The sequence below is a fragment of the Bacillus rossius genome, chromosome 8 (genome assembly GCF_032445375.1).
Source record: "Bacillus rossius redtenbacheri isolate Brsri chromosome 8, Brsri_v3, whole genome shotgun sequence".
Taxonomy (NCBI): domain Eukaryota; kingdom Metazoa; phylum Arthropoda; class Insecta; order Phasmatodea; family Bacillidae; genus Bacillus; species Bacillus rossius.
Window position 1 is genome coordinate 49,518,533 of NC_086336.1, and position 24,735 is coordinate 49,543,267.

General features: G+C 38.7%; 1 protein-coding gene across 1 annotated transcript in view; it reads left to right on the forward strand.

The window, feature by feature from the left end:
* Positions 1-24,735, forward strand: part of LOC134535321 (guanine nucleotide-binding protein subunit beta-2-like) — a 31,576-nt gene that overhangs the window by 3,594 nt on the left and 3,247 nt on the right. Inside the window, exons 3-6 of the mRNA XM_063374388.1 lie at positions 9,888-10,033; positions 12,461-12,594; positions 18,706-18,874; positions 22,620-22,821. Coding sequence (XP_063230458.1) covers positions 9,888-10,033; positions 12,461-12,594; positions 18,706-18,874; positions 22,620-22,821 — 651 coding nt within the window. The remainder of the gene's footprint in view (positions 1-9,887; positions 10,034-12,460; positions 12,595-18,705; positions 18,875-22,619; positions 22,822-24,735) is intronic.

Below are 24,735 nucleotides of genomic sequence, written 5' to 3' on the forward strand. Positions count from 1 at the left end.
ATAAATAAATAAAAATTATTAATAAAAAACATTTAAGCTACATAATGGATTCATGTTTTCGTACTTGTGTTTTATTTATGAATTGCACATATTTTGTTTGGTGGGAACAAACAGTAAATTTCATAACAAGCAGAAAATAATGACCTGGATTAAGCTAAAAAAGTGTTATCATCTGTCCTTGTAAATGGTGTTTGTGTTAATTTAAATACATAATCTTTCTTGTGATGTTTTTAATTCTTTGTGTGTGTATAAAAAAACAAAAAACAAAAACATGAAATAGTATTATATTAAATAAATAAAAATATCTACACACTTATACTACACAAAAATTCCACTAAATTTATTACATCCTATTATATTACAGGTTCAGCATATTACATTTTATGTGTTCAAAGCATAAAAAGTATTGACAGTGAAGTGGCAAATTTTCGGCTCAAACATGAATGTGCAGTGGCTTACGCGTGTGCAAGTATTTCGCAATTGTATGAATATAATTATTTCCAATATTCATGGCTAGAAATATTTTTTTCAACAGCTTTCAATAAATATAATCAATCAAACATTGTGTTGAATACTAAAATAATGTAACAGTTTTTTAATACCTTAGTACACATAACAAGCAAAACTCATTTTAATTTGGCACAAGCATGAATCTATGCTAGCATTGTCTTAAATTTTGATTAAACCTACAGTGAATGAGAATTTTAATAGTGTAAGTTAAGGTAGGTCAATATATCCTGACCTTCAAGAGCCTTTATTCAGAAGCAGTATAATATAGAACATATTTACTCCAACATCACTCTCAAATGATTCTAAAATATTACTGTAAAATTATGTTGTATACAGAATGTTGCATTAACGTTCAACATTAAGATTGGTAGTTTATAAAAAAAATTTACAAAGTTGTACCAATTCAAAATATTCATGTGTGAGAGCTTCCCACATGCTGATTTAACAATCAGTCAACAGTCATGAAGCTTATGGAAATATTGTTATACGTATTTTATTTCATTATATTACATACAAAAAGTTAAACTGATTGAAGCCATTTTGAACAAAGTACATGTCAAACAATTTTTAAAGATTAACATATTGTGTTGCAATTGTGTTATTTTATCTGAAAAGCCATTAAGTTATTTATACAGTATGTAACAGCCCTTCCCAAAAATATTTTCAACAGTGTCAATGTACCTTTCCTTACTGTTTTTCCAGTTAAGTTTATTTGTAGTAAGTGGGTGAATGTATCTTAAGTGACATTTTTTATTCTACCATATTACATTAAAATATATGTTTATAGTTTATAAAGATATTCAATTACTGATGTGGCATGAAAGAAAATATGGCACACTGAACATATAGACATTAATTTTTCAAAGCATCTTTTATATCAAACTCTCGAATACACTCAGAAGATACCAATGATATAAAAATGCAAAATCATAATATCTTCTCATTGATAGCATCATATATGATATTATTCAAATTTCATGTTGAAATATAAGGTTCTAAATCATTTTATTTTTTCCCCTTCAGAAATCATTTTTATTAAATTTAATTTCTAGGTATCACTTAAATGCCATTGAAATAACTTTCTCAATAAAACCACAGTTACAATGAGGATTGATAAAATAATTTTTCATACACGTGGGGCATCCCAGTAGTTCAATGTAAGGTAATGTTCTAATTTCTTCTCATTCCTGCAACAAACAGAAGCAATTTACAAGTACTGATTATGTTGCAGCCTGGTTTAATGTTAATTCGAGCAAGCTACAATTTCACAATGAAGAATAGTTATACCCTTCCAATAGGGAATTTAGAGAGCTCGGAGTGTATTCCTTTGAGTTAGGGAAGTCGAAGTCCATAGAAAGATAATTTATTTTGAAAATCTTAAAATAGTAACATGGCAATATTAATGCAAGCACAAAAACTGCCGGTACAAAACACATGAATAAATATTTGTTACAATTTACGTCACAAATTCGATGAGCGGGTACATAAGGGGCTTACAACACCCAGAATTCAAGCCAACTTGCTGCAATTTCTAGCCTTATCATAAGGGCCTTTATAGAAAACATACATGCGCCTCTGGACATTACACAAATAATATACCCCAGATATGGGTAATTCAAATACAGTATTGATTAAACATGGTGAAGCTATATGAATTGATTATATCAAACACGCAATGCTAAACTTCAGACAAACAGAAGCACACAAATTGAAATACAAAATAACAACAAATTACAAACAATTGAATACTTCAGATGAAGCGTCGACTACAACTAGGGCGGCTGTTCGGTGTGGCAGGAGAGACAGTTAAACTAGCCCTAACACGGTATAGGGCCGCACAGAAAGTGACGCAAAATGGATTACTGGGGGAAATAAACCAGACAAGAAAACACAGACCTATGCCCACTATAAAGGGCCCGTGAAAAATTAGAGGCGGGCCTATACCAGTGAGGCTTCTCAGCCGTTAACATAGATCAGTTCAAGCAAAGTCAAAATGAATACAAGTAACAAGTTACTATGCAAACCACACAGGCAATCAGCGAGGCACAAAATGTTATAGCCCATATTCAAACCAATTCACATGACTCATTACTTTAGCAGACTAGGGGCGTTACAAACAATGTCAGGAAGGGCACGACCATTTCGTGCAAGTACTTACAGTTTACTGTGTGCAATTTATTCACCTTTGGAACATCAATTTAAACAAAGTTTTTGCTAATTTCTTTTCTGAAATTTTGATATTATAAAATTTTTAATAAATTATGTTCACATTATAAAATGGAAAGGAGTCTACAGTTTAATGACAAACATTTGCTTCAATAATAAAAGGGCTGGTGTGGAGCCCTCGGTGGTTGACAAGCTTGCCTTGCCCTGGGGCCATCCCTGATTACATACTTGAATAATCCAGCTCTGAGATCTCTGAAGTTTGAATACCTGAAAATCCTCAAATCATATGGACGAGCATTACCAATCAATGCCGCATTCCCTTTTTGGTAAGCATCACGTATTTTAAAAAGTAAATACGACGCAAATATGTAACAATTACTGCATGTAAGGAACTACAGATCTTACAGTGCCTAACTTAATAACCATAATATTTTCAAACAAAGAAATGGAATCCTACTGACAATCATTAAACATCTGAGAAAATATAGCACAATTACTTGCCTTAAAATAATTTTTATTATGAGTATCTTTCTTGGTATTTAATAACTGCCAAGATAGCGGACGATGGGTCAACAGAAGAACAACATCCCGACGTTGGCCGAAGTGAATTCTTCGGGTGTGTTCGGGCTTGGTCCACCTCTCTTGTTCATCGTAGGCTACCCTCCTTCCGCTCGGAGATCGGGCCTTGCGTGTTGTGGGCCTAGCCAGACCTCCTCACGTCTCCGGTACTCCCGAGGACAGTTTGGTTGGGGGGGGGGGGGGGGAGTGGGCGGTGATCCTGTCCGGCCTCCAACGGTCGTCCAGTCATTGCGCCGGGGCAGTGTGATCCGTTGACGAAGAACCGTCGAGGGGCTGGCGAGAGGGCGCGGAAGACTGCCATACTGGAAAACTACCATAAGGACAGAATGCCGCCTGGCCTCTTCGAAAAAGGCGTAAATTTACCATAACGGAAAACTGCCGTAACGCAACGGAATTCTGCCGTATTTTCTTATACACTCCATGGAATGAGTACAGCAGCATTGTATCGAAGTAGTGTATAGAATACTCGGTAGGTAGCGCTGTCAACCCTCTAGCTCTTTCTCAGGTTAACTTTATTGCTTCTGACTGGCATAGTTGCAATCACAAATCACACTAGTAGAAATAATTTTTTCCAAAAATATGTTATAGGGAGCAGCACTCTTATTGCGACGATTTGTTAAATAAACTTAAAAGGACAAAGGGGAATTCTGCCAAAATTTCTTTATGTACGGAATGAGGCCTTACTCGTAAAATCGTAATGTAACTAGCTTCTTATAATTTACATTTTTCCACACTGGAATAATTAAAATAATTTCTGATCATTATTCAATGAGTGCAAATCCAACGCAAATATTCAAGGGTTTTCTAATGTAATGTTTTCATTATTAGGGTGATAGAACACAATTACTCAGATATTAAGGTTTTTAATATCCATATTAAATTATTTAAAGTCTACAAAATGTCCTGAAATGCGAGGAAAAACAGAGATATTATGTATGAACCAACAAAAATGTATATAATAAAAAGTGCATCACTGATTGAACGCCTAATAAATAGAACATGAAAATAGTTTATATAGGACTGTAGCATATTCAAAATAATTTAAATGCCTGAAATTTTTAAATATTAATTTAAGAACTTTTTGCTGCATACCTTCAATTCTATTCTAAAAAAAAATAGTTGTTGCAGAGAAAGTTATAAATTTAATAAGACCTAAAGATCTTCATGTGTTGCTAATAGCTTTATACATATGTTGGTGAAAAAAAAAATCTTGGCATCCAATATAACTCGAAGGTCTTAAAAGAGGACACCCCGTTTAATTTCATTACTTACTATGTTTGTGATAATATTATTAATTGAATTAGTTTTTTTTACTAAAGGTTATATAATAAATCCTATCGTAAATCAGAGACATTTATTAACTTGATAACCAGATCTGGACAGCTGAAATATCTTGCTCAAAAGTTTCACAAACATAGGCTACTTCCCAATTATATATTTTTTTTCATCAGCATCTTTTCTTGATGCATTCTGATGACAGTTGGAATATAATTTATTAAATATTAAAGAGTAGTTGAGATAAACTACTAATTTGCGGAACATTGCATTGGAAAATTTGACTTAAAAGGGTCTATTTGTAAAATTGCATTGCTTGACGAGGCCTAAAATTGATAATTTTTTAATCATAAGATTGTGTTGGAAAGTATCAAAGGCTTTGCCCATGTTGAAATAAATAGAATAATTTTTTTTTGTATCTGGATATTATACTGGTACACATACGTGTGTGTGTTAAAGACAATATTACTGATTGAAAACTATGTGGTTTTTCAGAAATAAAATTTTTAGGAATAAAATTCATGTGCCTATAAATATTTTTTCATCAAAACTACAAAAATACTACATAACAAAGGTATTAGTCAATAGTTTGTGACTTAAATTTAACTGTCAATAATACTTCAAGAAAATATATACATATTTATAAATGGTTGAACACACAAAATCGGTATACAACCACTCACTGACTGATACACACTTAATTCAAATATTTTATGTAGAAAAGGAAAAAAAAAAATTAATGATTGTTTGAGCTTTATTAATACATGTTGGAATGATAATGCTACAGTTACTAAAAACTAAAACGCTACAAAACTACAAAAAAAAATATTTTTGCAAAACTCCGTTCCCCCGGAGAAACCCCCGGAATGGCCACCGCATGGGGAGCCCAATAAAAGAAACGGGCTCCCCGTTTGGAAGCCACCTGGAAGGTTTTTTTTCTGTTCCACCCACCGTTTCTTTGGTAGCCTGACTTGTTACAAGGGATTGTATTCCTGCCAGAGAAAATGCCACCATTTTGTCTGGGCAATCCGCCTTGGAGGAGCCGGGGTGCGAATCCGGGTCCTACAAGTCACAAGGCAGGCGCTCTACGCCAGAACCAGAGTGGTAGAGAGGATACTTGCAGTCTTCTTAACACTGACTTGATGTTATTCCACGAGTTTACTGTAGTTTCGTGTGTCATTAACACGTGCAGTACGTGCAGTAACATCTAACCTCGGTAACGAACAAATTTATGTGTTCTTATGTTGTTCGTTCAGCATGAATGAATGTCATAACAGTGAAATATAACTTGTATAACTAGTCTGGCAATTTTTTAGTTACTTTCCTGCAAACAAACATACAATCCCGCTGTACAATAATTATATAGACTAGTAAAAACATATGTAAGAGCTTGCACTGTCGATGGTAAAGTTATTTTGAAATAAATGTTAGATATTAAAAGAGTGTGCTTAGTTAAAATACGCAGGTGCTTACAAGCATGAAGTTATTGTATAAACATTTTATTTATTTGGTTTTAAAGCCACAGAAAAGTTAACTTTTTTATATTACGTTTGGCTTTATTTTGTTTTACCGTGCTTAACATGCACAGCTAATCCCTGGAAAGCTATTCAAACAACTGTTTGCAAATAACCAAATATTGGAGGTACTGAGGCAACACAAAGCATAAATGGTAACAATATTTTGTAGTGATACAGTTATTTTCATGTAAATGTACAAATTAACAAATATGTACGTTTACATGAATATTTCTGTTCCATTTACAAAGAAAATTTACGGTGCACAATGGCAAACAGAATAAATCAACGATGAAACCTAACAGATAAAAATTGAAAAAACAACGGCTACACAGAGACGCACAGGTGAACCCAGCTATGTGAATAAACAGTGACGACAGCACAGACAAACACCGTAAGCAACAGTTGAGCGAAAAAACAGATATTTTGAAAACCACAACGATGATAGCGCAGACTAACAGAGTACGTATACGATTCCTAAGAGAACAGTTGCGACGTTTCGGGAAAGAAATCTATTCCCTTCTGAAGGCACAAACAGACTGAGGTTTTTCATGACATACAGTTTAATGAGTAATGAATGGCGTATGTCTGAAACTATATCTTAAATTAATTTACCTGTTATTGAAAATTTTGTTTGTCAGTTGAGATTTTATTTAATGAACTACACTGAATTTGTTGAAATTCACATAAATACTGAATGTCTTTAAACAGATTTGTGTTTTGTTTGTTTTATGTGTATATTTGTTTACACTTCTGTTAACAAGGCACAGGTATAAGTGCAGAGAAGCTTACTCAAAAGAGGAACCTGTTTCTGTTAACAATAAGTGTCAAGAACGTAGTAAAAAAATGGGAAGGGGGGGGGGATGGTGTGTGGGAGAGTAGGGTTGCCAGATTTATTTTGACAAAGAATTTTATTTTACAAAAATTACAATGGCAGGAATTTCATAAAGCACTTAATGGACCGTCAACTAGCCTAAAAATGTATATTCAAGCATTATCTTTGTAAAATAGTTTCCGGAGGAGAGACTGGCTTCTGCCCTCCCCTTCCACAAATACTGTCTAAGCCCATGGTAAATGTGTAAACAAAATCACATGTAGTTACACGCACTAGTACTCAAAACACGCGAATTAAAATTTTGGTGACTATTTTTGAAAAAAAAAAAATTTAGTTGTATTTATAATATTAGATGTCAATAATTTTTCAAGACATGTGATGATAGACTACATGGAGTACTCTAGTCTGAAACTATGTATTTTTACTGTTATGCAATGATCGTACACTCACGCCTGTAGCATGGGGCATCAACACAAGGCAATCTGAAGATGAGAAAAGATACATTATCGAGGTTTATGGACCGAGTCGTAAGACACTAGATTCATATTCCAGAGAACTCAGGTTCAAATACCGGCTGGCCATTGTCATATCGTCTTAAAGTCTTTAAATTAACAGCGAAAAATATAGGTACCAGAAGAAACGAAAAGGTGTGTATCATCTTACTTTAATATTTTCCTAACTATATGGGCTTCGGCCTGAGACGCACTTAAGAGTCTTTCCAACCTAGACATTCAAAATAAGTACACTTAGTTTTAATTTAGGTTAGGAAAAAATTCTGTTCAGTGTAGCTCACGACTCAGACGTGATAGCGCGGTGATTCGTGTGTTTGTTTATAGAGAACCGACAACACTGGGCAGTAAAGATTGTACGTTCACAAAAAAAAAATAATGTTAATATTATCTTTTCATAAGCCAATGTTAAATAAAATTTTCGCCTAATATTAATTGAAATGAATAGTAAGCTACAATTTAGTGTCTGTTTTGAATTAAAGTTTTTAGTACGTAGTCACTGTCTCGTTTTTATTGTTTTTATTTCAAACCATCACACTAAAAGCAACTCTTCGACATAGACGTTTCACGCGAAACCAACTACCGCGAGTCCCGATACAGATTTTTTCTGCTGATTTCTGAAATAATTCTACAAAATTGGTAGGATGCTTCCTTACTGTAGGTCATGGCTAATTCCTTTCACATTGTCGCTATACTTTGGCGTTGTGTTTGGCCGTCTGCATTGACCTCGCTATTAATCTGTTCACGGACAAGCATGCATTTCAGAATAAGAAGAAATATGATATAGTAAATAGGCTATTCCTCTAGTAAGCATCCATAAAAATTATTTCAAGGCTTTCATAAATTAATATGCTGAAATGTTTTCACTTAACCAGCTCATTTGAATATATATACTAAATGATTTCGTAGTCATTGACGAAGTTAAAATATAGACCTAATTTCACAACTACTTAATCAATAAAACTTAAACAGCAAACGTGAATCGTTCTCAAATAAAGTATAACAAATATTCTGTATTCACAGTTCTCAGGTTGCAAATGTTGGGGTTGTTTTTATATATTCTTAATGGCAATTGTTTTTTTTTTTTTTTAGATTTATATGTTAAAATACTCTTCTAGTAGTTTTCTCAGCACATGCTAAAAACATAATGCTGGCATCACAATATCCTGTGACAGCCCCGACACGACCAAAAAAAAAAACACCACCTCCATTAAGAAGTAAGGTCGTAGTGAAGTCAGCCCACAAAATTTGAACCCCAACAGCCCATCAGAAACATAATGTGGGTGTTATTAATGATGTAGTAACGTAAACATATTTTTCTGTGAAATCATTCATGCTTAAGTTTATTATATCGTTATTTTGATAGACATGACGTAAAATAAAATGAATTGAATTGCCACCTCAGTACTATAGATGACTTAACACCTGATGGTGACAATCAGTCGTGGCATTTTAAACATATGATATAAATCATGCAATATTTTACTTTCTTAACAGTCGGTTGTCAAGGAATTGTGATTTTCGGTCACTTGATTGCATTTCATTTCAACTAGTGACCTGGAGTTAACACATGAATTAGAATCACAAGAATTTATATGCTGCTTATTAATTATTTCTAAGATAACAGACATAATTTACTCATGTCGTTCGAGTATTAGGACTGTATGGTTGTGTTTTTTTTAAACTAATGGTAGTTTTCCAGTATGACAGTCTTCCGTCGCCACCCCCCCCTCCTCCCGGGCAAAACAGGAGGAATAGTGCCACAATGGAAAACTACCATATTTATTTAAATATCGTGTTTATAAGTATACAGTGCTGCTTTCTATGACCCATTCATTTGTTGGAAAAAATTGTTTCTACTAGTGCGCGATCTGTTGAGTTGATTTATGACTAGAACTACATAAAAATCACCGCCAGAAGTGATATCGGTAGCCTTTTAAGTTAACCTAAGAAACAGATAGGTAGAGGGGTTAACAGCGCTACCTAGCGACGTATTCCATACGCTACTTCGAGAGCAAAGCAGTTGTACTCATTCCGTGCAGTGGCGTAGCCAGTATTTGTGTATGGGGGGTGTTAAGAGACATGCCTCCCCCCCCCCCCCCCCGTATTAAAGCGGGTGGTCCGGGAGTCCTCCCCCGGGAAAATTTGGATTTTAAGGTGTAAAATAGTGCTATTTTAGCAGTTTTCGGTACTTAAATTTAAATATTGTAATGGTAATTTTTTTATTAATTTTAATATGAAATTTGTTTGAGTGATGAATAAGAAATTAATTAAAGATTTGGTGCTGAGGAGGGCGGGGGTGTGTTTGAACCCCTTAACCCCCCCCCCCCTGGCTACGCCCCCCCTGATTCCGTGTAGTGTATAAATAAATATATGGCAGTTTTCCGTTTTTAGTACGTTTTCCGCCTTTCCCCCCCCCCCCCCGAAGAGGCCGGGGCGGAATTGTTTCCGTCGCGAGGGGGGCCGGTTGAGAGATGGGGCGTCGCCCCGTGTCCCCAGGAGCAGCAGAGGAAGGTGGCCGACACGACGATGGAGCAGGTGTGCGCCGACCTGGCCGAGGTGCCCAAGCTGAGGCTGTCCACCAGGAAGCTGCTCAAGGGCCACATCAACAAGGTGAACTCGGTGCACTTCAGCGGCGACAGCAGGTCAGCGCGACACACCAACCACCAGTGGCGTAGCCAGGATTTGTATATGGGGGGTGTTAAGAAGCATGGCCCCCCAGTATTAAAGCGGGGGGTGGGGGGGGGGGGGGGGGTCCTCCCCCGGAAAAATTTAGATTTTAAGGTGTAAAATAGTGCTATTTTAGCAGTTTTCGGTTTTTAAATTTAAATATTGTAATGGTAAAACATTTATTAATTTTAATATGAAATTTTTTTAGTGATGAATAGGAAATTAATTAAATATTTGGTACTAAGGGGGGGGGGGGTTCACCCCTAACCCCCTCCCCCCTGGCTACGCCCCTGACCATCATCACCACGTAGAGTCTGTCACTAGCTGCTTGTCCGTGCTTGGTTCCAGCACCATGGCCCCTGGACCCAGGATCAGAGACGGGCCCCTCCAAATTTTACAGTCACGTGCTACATTATAATTGCATGGTTATTTCTTACCTACACTTTTTTAGAATGTTATTTAACCTGAAAATACAGGGTATAATAATTTTTGTTACTATTTTATGAGTTCAAACTAAGCTTTGTTTGTAAAATTATTTTAAGATAAAAATGAAAAAAGTTAGATAAATATAAAATTAGCTGTAGGTGTGTAAAATCTTCTAAAATTTCATTAAATAAAAAAATATTCAATTTTTTTTTAGTTTGTAAAAAATTATAATAGTTGAACATTTAAAAATAAGCCGTGCTGGGCCCGGGCCCTGAATCCAGGGGTCTACCCGGCCCCACCCTTGTGGGGGCCATGTTCCAGGCGGAACTGGACTCTCGTTTCTATTGATAGCAAATTAACTCCGTATTTTATCACTATTATAAGAAAAGTGATGTGTAGTAGTGTTGCTATTCCATAAAACTTAAGACTAGTTATCGTATGTAGCAGCAAAAAATTATTATTGGTTGTAATTACATGGTACCAAAGTTGATTACGGCAGTAAAAAGTAAAATATGTTATGTTTATCCTGACTAATTGATATGTTTAAAAAAAATTCTAGCATTTATATTAAATTTCCTTCATTAATATTCTCAAAATAAACTGACCTCGGTACTGGGAGCGATGACACGTGATGAGATTTTTTCCATTCTTATTGAATCATCTCACGGATTCCGATTACTTTCTCTCACTTTTATGTTTGGTTCACATAATGCACACATGTTCTTCTTGGTTTAGTTAATATGTTTCATAGAGGTAGGAATATTTTTGACCGAGTTATGCGAGGTGACGTAAGAACTGTGTGAATCCTCGTCGGCCTCCTCTAGATTAAGGTTACTTCTACTAAAGGTTGGGATGGTCAATGTTAAAAGTTTGGCACACTAGATGGCCCCGCCGCTAGATGGGAAGCCTTCTTTTCACAGACGAGAGAGCCAAAACCCGAAGTTCCCCGAAGTTCATGTTTTTTTCCGTATCTTTAATGTAGTTATCCTAACCAAATCAACCGTCCACAATGTTTTAAAGTATTTATAATGTAGCTAACCTAACCTAATTGACCATTAGTGTCCTTTTATCAACACCGCCATATTTATTTACAATGAACCAAAAAAAAACGAAGATGCATGATCGGGCGTTTGGCTCTCTCGTCTGTGGAAAGAAGGTTTCCCCCGCTAGATAGCAGCGGTGTTCGACCAACGTGACACATTCATTTGTTTTAATGTTATCGAGACGGACGATTACGACTTTTTAAAATTGAAATAACAAAAATACGGTAAATCTTTTCGAATAAAAACAATACCTAATATTTATCTTGTAGTGGTTTTAAATTTTGTTTTGAAATATGCTTAGTGTGGTTTTATGCCCGTGTGCTAAAGTCGGTGTAGTAGAATGTGCAATGCTAACGTTAAAATATTAACTGCTTCCTCATACAGAAAAAAAAAATGCAACAGAAATATCTCAAAGATGAACAAAGATAAATCAACTTCAAGGTTCATGAAAAAAAAAGGACACCCTAATCTTAAATAAACCCCCTCTTTTCCGCCAATACCCGGTTATAGGCAAAATAAGAACGATTTTCATAATTTAAAACAAAACGTAATTACAACGTTCAAGAGAACCGTTTTATTAAATGTAGATCCTGTATCCAAACAAAAAAAAAACCTTTACAAATACTTAAAAAGTTAATACCCTTTTACCCAGCCATACCTTACTATAATATTCCGTATACCTCACTACTATAATATTCATATGGCTGTTCATTTCAATTTTCTTCAAATTGAAAAATAACTAAACTATTCAGATTTGATCTCGTTAGCTCCCTTAAACATGGTAGCAAGTTCCGCCGTTGCTGCGTCATCGCACCCTATCGGCAGATATTTTCTCTTGCGCCAAACGCGTCTGTGAGAAACACTTAGTTTTCTTCCTAACCTGTAGTATGGTTGAACCTTACCTGCACTGCACGAGGAGTGTTCTTGTTGCAGGCACTGCGTGACTGGCTCGCTGGACGGCAAGCTCATCATCTGGGACACGTGGACGGGCAACAAGGTGCAGGTCATCCCCCTGAGGTCGGCCTGGGTCATGAGCGTCGCCTTCTCGCCGTCGGGCAACTTCGTCGGTCAGTACAGTTAAAGGCCCGTCCACAATAGCAATGTCCTAAACTGTGTCCGAAGGACACTCGTCGCCGATTGGTCCACGTGACCCTCTGACGTCATGCGTCAAGTGGGCGAAGGTCCGAACCTACCTGGTCCGAAGGACATTCGTCAATTTTAACTTTTTGTCCCAACCTGTGTGCTTTGGACACAGAAAAAGAACAGAACACTTCACGATATTTGAATTTTACGGTTCCCGTTTGAAAACGTGGTGTTTGTTTTTTTGTTATTGAAGGAAATGGAATGTGTTGTATGTCACTTATAACTTACATAACTTTCATAAAGTTCAATCTCAAACTACAAAACATCAAAACAATAAACAAAAACATTTGGTTTGGCACATTTAATGCGCTCTGGTGACAACTTTAGAAATCAATACATTCGGACATCGGACATCGCAATTGTGGACAGGGCAATTTTGCGGTGAGACAATGTGACGTCACTCACATTCGGATAAGGACACGGACCACGCACAGGTTCGGACTATTGTAGACGGGCTCTTTTAATGTCATGCAAATTGCCTCAGATTAGACGGTTCTGAAAAGTAGGCTAGTACCAGTGGTACTTTATTTCCGAAATGTCCCTTGCTGAACAGCAACGTGAAGTTATTTACAAACAACGGTGATGGGTGGGGCTCAGAATTATTGCTCAATGAAGCAACCCCAAGCAGTCGTCACGACTGTCTGACAGGCCGAGTACCGGAACTTGGCATCGGACCCCCAGGCCCGTGCAGGAGTACCAGTTCGCTTACTGCGACCCCTAACCTCTTGATTTGATTCCTGAAAGTTTCGTGTTTTGGGCGTTTTTGTTTACAGTGTTTCTGAAAAAAAATTGCTGCAGTGGGGATTTGCTGCTATCGCAGTCCCTACACGGACATGCGGTGCGAATCAGATGACATGATTATCCTGAGAGGGCTCACAACAAGTCTTGACTTTTTTTGGAGTGAAACTTCTTACGAGCGTTAACGAAAAATTCCGATCGTACATGAGAGGAATATTTTTGAACCGGTAGTGGAGGAGAGTGCGTCAGCGGCGATACATTCCAAACGCGTGCGCTAGCGGTCGAATGGGAAGACTGCAAAAGGGGGAAGGGTAGGTACATAGCGTAGCAAGTTGTAATGGCCGGAAGGGGAGACGCAGGGTAGAGTTAGAAATGACGCAGCAGTGATGCTACGGAATTCCCGTAACGCTGCTTGTGTTTGTCTACTTTTAAAGTATCTACAATAAATTGATTAGCGTGGGAAATACTATTGATTTGTGCAATTAACTTTATAAGTATCATTAATTTTTATGTGCGAATATCGTAATTAAAAGTGTAAATAATTCATCTCAATCTATACTTAATAAGCAAGAGATTTCACTTCTGTCAGGAGTAGACTCCACGCACAATTTTTTTCGTCATTATTGTTATTTAATGACTATTTATGAAATATTTATTAAATAACTACTTTGCGTTTGTGATTTTTCCAAAAATATTTTTAACATATATTCACTTAGTTTAATATCATGGATGTAAAAAAAACATGCAAAGCTGCGTAATTATCATCACTTGTGCGAACTTTTACACCCATTATACTACACATTGAGAAACTGCTTGTAAAGGAAAAACTAATCACGGGAGTTACTGAAACGCGGTTACATAAATAGCCCTAAATTAAAGTATAAAGGAAAAAAAATCTACATGGTGAGTTAGACCTATCCTCAACATGACTGTAGACATAATCCATTATTTCATGCTAACACAGGTAACGTCCGAAGGTCTGATCCGTCGACCCGATGGTTAGATCTTCTGTTGTCTAACTGACCCCGGCTTTGAACGCCTAGGTTGTGTAGTGGTTTCCCAACTATCTTCAGGAAAGTGCGAAATTTTGTTAGCGACATTTTGCGAGCTTACAATACCTGCAGATGTTTGGAAGCAGGGCAGATAATGACGGATCCAGTAGATCGTGAAGAGAAAGGGAGGTGATTAAGGGTCCGGGAGAAGAGGGGAGGAACTTATGATCAGAAACTCTTTCCCCCAGAGAAAAAATAAATAAAACATTGTTGTCCAATGAAAGTTGTGCTCAAGCCCCTCAAACATCACCCCCTTCCCATAGGATCCGCCGCTGGGTACAAACTAAAAGCTAGGACGGATCATCCGGGGTAGAAGTTGTGATGATTCTCCCCCCCCCCCTCACCCTTCTTTTCCATTAACAATAAACGTACTACTCCCTAATTATTTTTTTGCATCCGTGTCCATTATGTGTAAAATTAATGACGAAATATGATGAGCTTTTTCCCTTGCTATTCCTGCTTCCAGCTCCTAGTGGATGGTAATGGTGATAGTCATCAGAACTTAAGTTCCGCGGACTCATTACACGCCAGATAATGCCCCTTGCGTGCCCGGCATGCACACCCTGGGGGAGGTGTTTTTTGACCGTCTTTGGTGTGGCCCCATTTGGCGAAGGGAGTGGACATGCCACTTCAACGCGGTCCATATGCCTTGGGGGGAAGAGCCATGTCGAGAGGCCGAGGGAAACCGTCCCAGCATCGACACCACCACACACCCCCCTTAACCCATTCAGCAGCCAACAATAACTTTCGCTGGCTAAGGGTGGCTGCACTGGTGGTAAAACTCGGGTTTAAAATCTGAGTTTCGAGTCCAGTAACACACACGTGGCACACGGTTGTGTGGAGTTTGACGTCCGAAACCCGAGTGGCCCACCACTGTACTGGCCAGTCTGAGCTAAGCGCGACTCCAGAAGGGGGGCGGTGGTGGCGATAGCCCCTCCCGAGACCACTTTTATTGATTTGTGTATATTTATGTTTACTTAAATATTTAATTTCATATGTTAAACTTTTATCTCATCAAAAGTTGCATGAAGCTACTATGGTTCTGTATTTGAAACCTGTAATTTGTAAATAATATTCCAAGGCCAATATCTGACCACTTTCATTTTTTTTTGCAACTACGACCTTTCTTTGTGCGATAGCCCCTCCCGAAAAGTCATCCTGAAGCCGCCATTGGTCTGAGCCTGCGCCTACCCTCCCATGTTCCTTTATCCTCCACGGGCTTTGCCCGCTAGAAATTGAGTAAGAAAGATCACCACTGAAAAAAAAAAAACATGTCCATTGATAATGAGTACATTAGTAGATGTAATATAATTATTGATGAGAACATCTTAGTTCTCGGTATACGGCATTTGGTAGGAGTAATTTCGCGAATGGAACGGAAATGTGTAACCACGGTGCTGCCATCTGTGGCGGATAGCGCGAACAAAAGTTCACAAAGACAAAGACAATCTTATTGTATTAACTGATTAATGAATTTTAACAAGTTGGGCAGAATTTTAATAAAATTCCTTGTCGAAAATCAAGTCAAAAGCCGTGGTTTTATTATTTTTTCAAGTCTTTTTCGCTTTTTTCGAAGCCGTTTCATTATATAAGTATTTTAACATTTAGCTCCACAAATCGAATGATTCGATAGTCGACGTAGCTGCTGCTTCGGCAACGAATTCTAGCGGCGGGTGCGGAAACTACGTGTGATTCGCGTCAAGAAATGTTGTTAAAACACAATTTGCGTATACAATTAATCACTCCCAGCATTAATTTAAAGAATTCTACGTTGAATTTTTGTCCGAGTTTCGTATTATAAGTGAAATTGCAAAATGGTAACACATGAATTTGCTCGTTATTGAGTTTAGATGTTACGCATCTCTGGAGAGTATTGAAAGACTAAATCATATTATGTTTTTCTTCTTTCTATTCGCCTTTATTTCACACTTTTTGTAGTCAACAACAAAATTGGTCCGGCCGTCCTGCGCCCCTTCTGACATACTCCCGAGTCAGGAGCTATACGCCCCCCCCCCCCCCCAACCAAAATCTTCTCTGTCTACACTGTAAGATTTTTACAGTAAATTACGGAATTTCAAACGAAGAATCTCCCTCAAATAAACTGAGAGTTCTACGTAGTTTCAGATACCTGGTTCTTTTTAGAAACTACGCCCTATTTTTTGTTGTTAGATCCTTTTTGACGCAGTCTCTTCAATGCACGAAGATATAACGATAAATTTATGAAGATCCCTGGATAATTTGTGACAGTAGCCTATTCTTCGTAAATTTAAGGTGAATATTTATACCAGAGTAGATGCAACGACTAACCTGGAAACTGGAGATTCGAGCAAGCGCCTGATTAGTATGTTTTTACATGAAATATTATTAGGCTTGGTGCAGTTACTATTCATGAAAAAAAAAACACTGTGCTTTTCAAAGGAAAGAAAATAATGGCTGTAAACGAAGTACATAAAAAATAGATTTTTGTTTCTAAGTTTTTAACATGTTAACATTCTTAAAACCTCCGTGCTTAAAAACACTCAGAAACACATTCATTTTATTACATTGTAACCGTTACATTGTAACTGTTTGCAATGTGAAAAGAGATATAAAGTTGAAAAAAAAAGTGTGTGTAACTCAGTACACGTGATAGAAGTGAAACTTCGAACCGCAACTCGAAAGTATATTGCAAAGGGGTAAAACGGCAGAGTGAGTGAGAGAGAGAGAGAAATAACACAATTTTCTAAATATAAATGAATTAACAAAATTATTACTCACTTCGAAAAAAGCTAAAACCCCGTTAAGTTGCCCTCTGCCCAAATACTCCCTTACGAGATGCCAGCAAGTCGGAGGAGTCAAGGAACGAGGCCCGACAAGTATACACGGTCGAAGCTGACCTGCAAACAAGTGCCATGCTCAAGCCGGCAATGCTGAGTTGATATGTAACTAATAGACGCCAAATAATCCCCCCTTTCCTTATTTAAGCATAGGCTGGTTGGCAGCCTAGTGGTAAACGATAGAATGTCACCCCCACCCACTAAAAAAAACCATTGCCCCAAGAAACCCATTGTGGACATAACACCCAAACCCACATGGTGGACTCTTTCTACACTGTCCAACTATTCTTTCTGAGCCATCCTTCTGTTTCCCGTAACCAACCTGCTTGCTTTAATGTATGAACTCTGCATCCCGCATGAAAGTGCCCAGGGTTTGCCCTGTGTCTTATGCAGGTTTTACCTGGGCCCAACTTACTTAGTTTTAGTCTAGTATAGTCGGAGAGGGGAGTTAGCCATGGCGCCAATTGCGGCCATGGCTGGCCAATCCCCGTTCTAGCACATGATGCATGCTACCTCTCCTGCATGGCTAATAACCTGCATGATTAGAGCGTATAGGCTTCGGCCTGAGACGCACTTAAGAGTCTATCCCTAACACAGACCCCTCCCAAAAACACTTGGTTTTAAATTTAGGTTGGGGAAAAAAATATTCACACTAGCCCACCACGCCGAGTTCACAATTAAATAAAAAAAAGCGAGTGCACAGCAGGCCATGCGCACGGACTGTGCCGAGTCGGTTCACAACTGAAATCTTACTGCTGTTAATTTCAGCCAACGAAATTTCGTGGCCCAACTTATCTAGTAGTTCTAGTCTAGAGGTGAGAGTGAGGGGAGTTAGCCACGGCGCCAATCCCTAGCGTGGTTGGCCGATCTCCTCCTAGCACACGATGCATGCCACCCTCTCGTGCACGGCTTTAAACCCTGCATGATCAAGGCGTATAACACACTAAAGCGTTTCTCTTTAACCCAGACCCCTCCTCAAATACACTTTAGTATTTTTTTTAGTTAGGTTAGGAAAAAATGTAACCGAAATTCCGCCTTTGAAATTCCACTCCCATCGCGCCCCGAAGAAGTTTTCGCTCTTCAGAAAGAGATGTCGAGGGAGTGAACGACTCAGGGGCGCAAAAACAGGGGGGGAAAGGGTATTTTGCCCCCTCCCCCCCTAAACCTTGAAGTGGTGGCAAACGGGGGCAAAGAAAGTGCTGTGTAATCAATTTTTTTAGATAATAAAACTGCTTAAATAGCACCATTTTTCCACCTTGAAATACAAATTTTCCCGGGAGGAGGACCCCCAGGACCCCCCGCTTCAATAGGGGGGGGGGGATCGATGATTCTTTATAAAAAGGTATATTGCCCCCCCCCCCCCCCCTCCCTTTTGGAAATTTAGTTGTTGCGCCCCTGTAACGACTGTCGGGCTGGTTGTCGCCGGCAGCCTGCGGCGGCATGGACAACATGTGCACCGTGTACGACCTGAACAACAGGGACTCGACCACCAACTCGGCCAAGATCACCCGCGAGCTGATGGGCTACGAGGGCTTCCTGTCTTGCTGCCGCTTCCTCGACGACAGGACGCTGCTCACCGGCTCCGGGGACATGAAGATGTGAGTACACGAGCGCGGCTGGCCGGCCGGGGGAACTCGTGCAGTGGCGTAGCCAGGATTTGTGTATGGGGGGTGTTAAGAAGCATGCGCCCCCCCCCCCCCCCGTATTAAAGCGGGTGGTCCGGAGGTCCTCCCCCGGGAAAAATTTGGATTTTAATGTGTAAAATAGTGCTATTTTAGCAGTTTACGGTTCTTAAATTTAAATATTGTAATGGTAAAATTTTTATTAATTTTTAATATGAAATTTGTTTGAGTGATGAATAAGAAATTTATTAAAAGATTTGGCGCTACGGGGGGAGGGGGTTTGAACCCCTAAAAAAAAACCCTTTGGCTACGCGCCTGGACTCGTGCAATACCTACGTACGTTCTTTAACTGAGCAGGGATGTCGAAACAGGGAGGGGGGGGGGGGGCAGCAGGGGCGAGTCACCCCCGTGCTATTATGCATGGGGGGGGGGGGGAGCCGAGAGTAGCATTTCGGCCCCCTCCTTTTCCCGGAATAAATGGTTGGTCCTAGTAGTTTTTTTTTTCTCAACCAGTAGTTACACAAACGTTGCATTGGTGATCACATTGATTAGAAAATCAAATTTATGATTGTCAATATACTGTTAAAATGATTGCAAATTCCTAGATGGTATTTTATTTAAATTGTACTACATCTATATACTGTCAGAGTGTCAATCCATTTCCATGGCCCAGAACAACAGAGCGGCGATTTGTCGAGAGGTCGAGATCTTAGGGATGAGCGTTAATATTCAATACGTACTACGTCATCAAGTTCTTGGAATGGTATATTTAATATTTTGGTTCGGAAACTCATTAAATAGCACAATTTTGCATCTAAAATTCCAAATTTTTCCGGGGGAGGGCCCCTGGACCCCCCACTCTAGGACTGAGGTAAGTGTAATACATATTTTCGCCCCCCCCCCCCACTCATGAAAACGTTCCGACGTCCCCATAACTGAGTTATGCAATGGGGCATCTTGATTTCATGCAGCTTTTTGGACATACACCATTGCAGTTTTGCACTGTTTGTAACAGAAAAAATTATGAAAAAAAAATATATATAAATTCACAGAGAACAAAACCGAATCAGCTAATGACGGACAAACGGAACCAACGATGAGACCAAACAAGCCATATTTACAACACAACGACGACAGCACAGACAAAAAATGTTTTTAACATATAATATCATACAGCACAAGAATTCCGTTGAAGGAACTTAGTCATGGAAAAAATTTAATATAACAACACAGACGAACAGAGTGGGCTCGCAACGACGAGACAGTTCAAACGAAGGCAGACAATAACCACAGCGATAAAGATAAACAAGAAAGTACCATGGACAACACAACGAATATTATAGCACTGACGAACACAGAAGATTTCCAATGAGAACAGTTTCCATGACAAACAGTGCAAAACTGCAATGGCGTATGCCCAAAAAAGCTGCATTAAACTTGCAAGACATACCGGTCAAACGGGGAATTTGTCATATTTAATAGTCTGCTGATGGGCAAGATCTGACCTCTCGGTATTCGGCATGTGGTACGAGTAATCTCGTGAAGAGAACGGATATGTGTAACCGCGGTGCTGCCATCTGTGACGGATGGCGCTGACCAAAGTTCACAAATTCAAAGGAAACTTTACAGTATTGACTTCTTAGTAAATTTTGACAATATGGAATTTTATCGGAGCCGTTTTATTATATAATTAAAAATTTTTTTTTGTCTGCAAATCGAATGATTCGACAGTCGACGTAGCTGCTCGACAGCAGCGAATTTTAGCGGTGGGCGCGGGAAGTACGTGTGATTTCGCGTCATACGAGAATGAGAACACATTAATATTTAATGCAAAACATTAAAATGTTATCTACAACTTTTGTCCAAAATAATTTTCTATACGAGCAACAAATAAAGCAGGGGAGGGGGGGGGGGGAAGAGATGAATCACAAAAAAAATAATCATAACACCTTTAGCAAGCACATCATAAAATCCATTCAAATTGTTGCAAACCTTAAAAATATAATCAAAAAACGTTTTCCTAAAACATTTTTTTGATACAACCAACAATTGCTGCAACGGGTGGAATAAAACAAAGGCTAAAGGACAAAAAAAAAATTATGTCTCCCTTATTAGGTATACTATGTATAACAATTTATTTTAAATCTTCTAAAAATGATCCAAAACTTTTGAATCAGGTTTTATTAATTTTAACTTCCTTAATTTGGGCTAAAATTTTAGTCTAAAGTAAATTTTTATGTAACGTACCATTACTTCAAGGGGTGAAAAACAAAAATAAATAATCCTTTTTATTAGGTATAGTATCAAACCCGTTATATTTATTGTAAACTTTTTAAATATTATCTTAAACCATTGGCTGAAACATTTTTTGATCAGACCGACTATTACAGTTAAAAACTGGGGCAGTTGTAATTTAAAAAATTCTAAACTCTCGTACAATTAAATTTGTTTGAATTTATTTTAAACTATGTTAATATTATCCTCAGCCTTGGTCCAAAGCAAATTTTTATAAGCCCACTTATTAGTACAAAGGATAAAAAATAGTATTTGTTGATAAAAAAATTCACTACTACCTTAATAGGCATAATACGAAAAATCTTTCTAAGCTATTGAATGCTGGCTGCATTGAGTTAGAAACAGTCGAAATATTTTCGCTGCATTAAAAAGGAAAGAAAAAAAATTACTTTGAGTCTTTAAAATGTTCAGAAGTATATAGAATTTTTCCAGAACAATTCCAGAATACGTACGTACTTCGAAATCTACCTGCTCCTGTAGGCTGTGCCGAAAGGGATTTTTATTTAATCGGAACACGTGTTAATATATATATATTTTCTTCTCTAATTCCTATAACCCAACCCCGAAAAAAAAAAAAATTGTCCTGTATCCGCCACTGGACATTATTAGCCTGTGCAATGAGTAAACAAGCAAGGCGGTGTATAAACTAAGGTAAGGTCCCAGGGGCAAATCAATTTGTCGGGACCCCTCTTCATTCCCGAATGTACAACCTTTGAACACCCCACGATAAAAAAATTAATTACTGTAATAGTAGGTAACCATGGCCATAACTATTAATTTAATCTGCGTGTATCAAATTACTCATAAGGTTTCCAATAAAGCATTCATTAAAAAAAAATTGGTTGTCTGTAAAGTCGGTTTACGGACGATAGTTTAACGTGACAACGTCATAACAAAACATTGATGAAATGATTGCATACTTTTATGAATTAAACTGAATCATTTTTATTGAATTATCACTATTTTGTATGGATACAAAGGAGTGAAATTAAATCTACAATTTAATTGATAAATTTACTTTTATTTGCACTCATTAATTCAAGAGATAATTTTAACTATAACTTTTATACGTGTTCGCATATTTAACTTCTTCCAATCTGTGTTAGGCATTCTGTTAAGGATAGGACGATGATGATGGGAAAAGTAGGAAAAACGAATGGGAATGTTTCAAGGTTTAATTTGCCTCGATAAAAAGACAAACCGATGGTTGTTCCGATCGAGTGGAAGAGAGATACAGATGCGGCGCAAGCGTACAATGAGCGTAACGGGACACATCGTAACGGGACACTTTTTCGCGCGTGCAGCCGGCGTTCATCGATTTATTAGACGTTGTCACGTCAAAAAAAGGTGTTGGAACCCAACCGGGGTTTTCCCTCGTGCCGCCCGCTCTCGACGGCACTCGACGGCTCTGTGCGCTTGTTGCCAGCTGCATGTGGGACCTGGAGGCCAGCAAGAAGACGCTGGAGTTCGACGCCCACGCGGGCGACGTGGCGTCGCTGTCGCTGTCCCCGGACGGCCAGAAGTACGTGACGGGCAGCGTGGACCGCACCTGCAAGCTGTGGGACACCCGCGACCCCGACTGCAAGCAGACCTTCTTCGGGCACGAGGCCGACGTCAACTCCGTCTGCGTGAGTTCCCTCCGCGCCGCCGGACCGGGCTGCTCAGAACAGTGGCGTAGCAGGCGGGTGGCAGGGATGGGCCCCCGCCAGGGGCGCCGCGGCCTTTGGCGTAGCTGTGTTCATAAAGTTGGGGGGGGGGGGACAAATAATGATTTTGATGTCATGTAAACCCATTCCCCTCTTACTAAGACCCGGGGGGGGGGGGGGGGTCCGGGGGTCCGGGGGTCCTCCACCAGAAATTTTTTGATTTTAAAAGTGCAAAATAGCGCTTTTTCAAGCAGTTTTTGTATCTAACCATCGGATACATCGATGTTAAAATTATTATTGTTTCCTTAAGATAAAATTTGATGAGTGAAGAAATTACAAATAAAGTTGGGCAGAATAATACTATAAAATAAAATTATCACGGTCTATAAAGTTGGGGGGGACAGTCCTCTCCACCCAAAAAGTTCAGGGGGACATGTCCCCCCTGTCCCCCTCGGTTCCTACGCCCTTGGCCGCGGCGACGGTTTCGCGGTTAAACGCTCCCCCCCCCCCTTCTTCTGTTTTAATCCAAGAGGGGGCGCAATTTTCAAGTCTGGCCAGGGGCGCCAGTCACCTTAGCTACGCCACTGGCTCAGAACTGTCTGATTCGCGACGAACTGTATTGTAATCATAGCTATTGCTGACCTCGTGGTCCGTTCTGCCAGAGCCGAGCATCGAACGCGAACGCGAACGCGAAGAGTTCCAGGCCGCGGAGTGCCGCCTACCACCTCTTGGATGTCTGGGCGTACACAAGGGAAAATACATGGGGGGATATATACTCACATGTCTTTTCCCTTGTGTACGCCAAACCACCACAAACGAAATTCTGCGACCACTCCTCCTGTGCAATAAAAAACCATTTGTGGCCCTAAAATTGAACTGGTTACATATTTGCCAACAGGACTATCAAAAAGTCCCTCACGTTATCCAGTTTTTTTTAAGGTTATGAGAACCCTTTGAATCTAGTTATGTCTTATTTTCATTGAGTAAGTGTTAGATACTTTATGAATAGTAGGTACATAAAAATGTGTACCTACTGCACCAAATTCCAACTGAACATTTTTTCTCAGCGAAACTGTGGGGCTGGATTAAGTACCACTTGAACAAAAAAAAAAAAAAAAAAAAAAAAAAAAAAAAAAAAAAAATCCATGAGCCATTCATTGACGTTATCTGATTTCGACAGTTCATTTGGAAAATAGTGATGAAATGTAGATTTAATAAGCAGCATACAAGAATGAGATTATATAGTCATTTCATCAGTTTATGTTCTGTATCCCTACCTTGCGCTTGTCTGATACAGAGCTTTCATGGCAGCAATGCAGACGGCGAAGCAAATTGTTGGTGCGATGCTACTCGGAGGTGCTCTTACATGTGGTATCTCCTAAAGCAACAGGGCTCCGCAATTTTATTATTAAAGACGATACGTACAATCTCAATATTTTCTTGAATATTTTTTTTTGTAAACAGGCATCATTCAGATTACCTATGACAGTTATTACAATTTTTTGTGTTCTTCTGAAGCTCTGCATTTTTTTATGGCCAATGAAGGCTTACCCTCCTTTTTTTAAAACCTATTTTTAGAAGTGTTGATGACAAATGCTCAAACTGGGTGTACTGAACTTGCTTAGTCGTGCAATAGAAGGTCCGGTTTGCAGTTCGGGTGGGATCAAGGGCTCAATCAAGGCTATTTGCACTCTGCAGACAGTTTTCCACAAAAAAAAAATCATATTAAAATAAAACCACAGTGAACATTGTCACTTTGGTATAGGCCTCTTCCGTTATACGTGATCCACTGCTTCACCAACACTAAATAAGCCTTCACAAAGTTGAAGAAGTGGAATGCTGTCTCTCGAACATACAATCAGTCTTATATTGAACATGGAATTATTACTGGAGCAG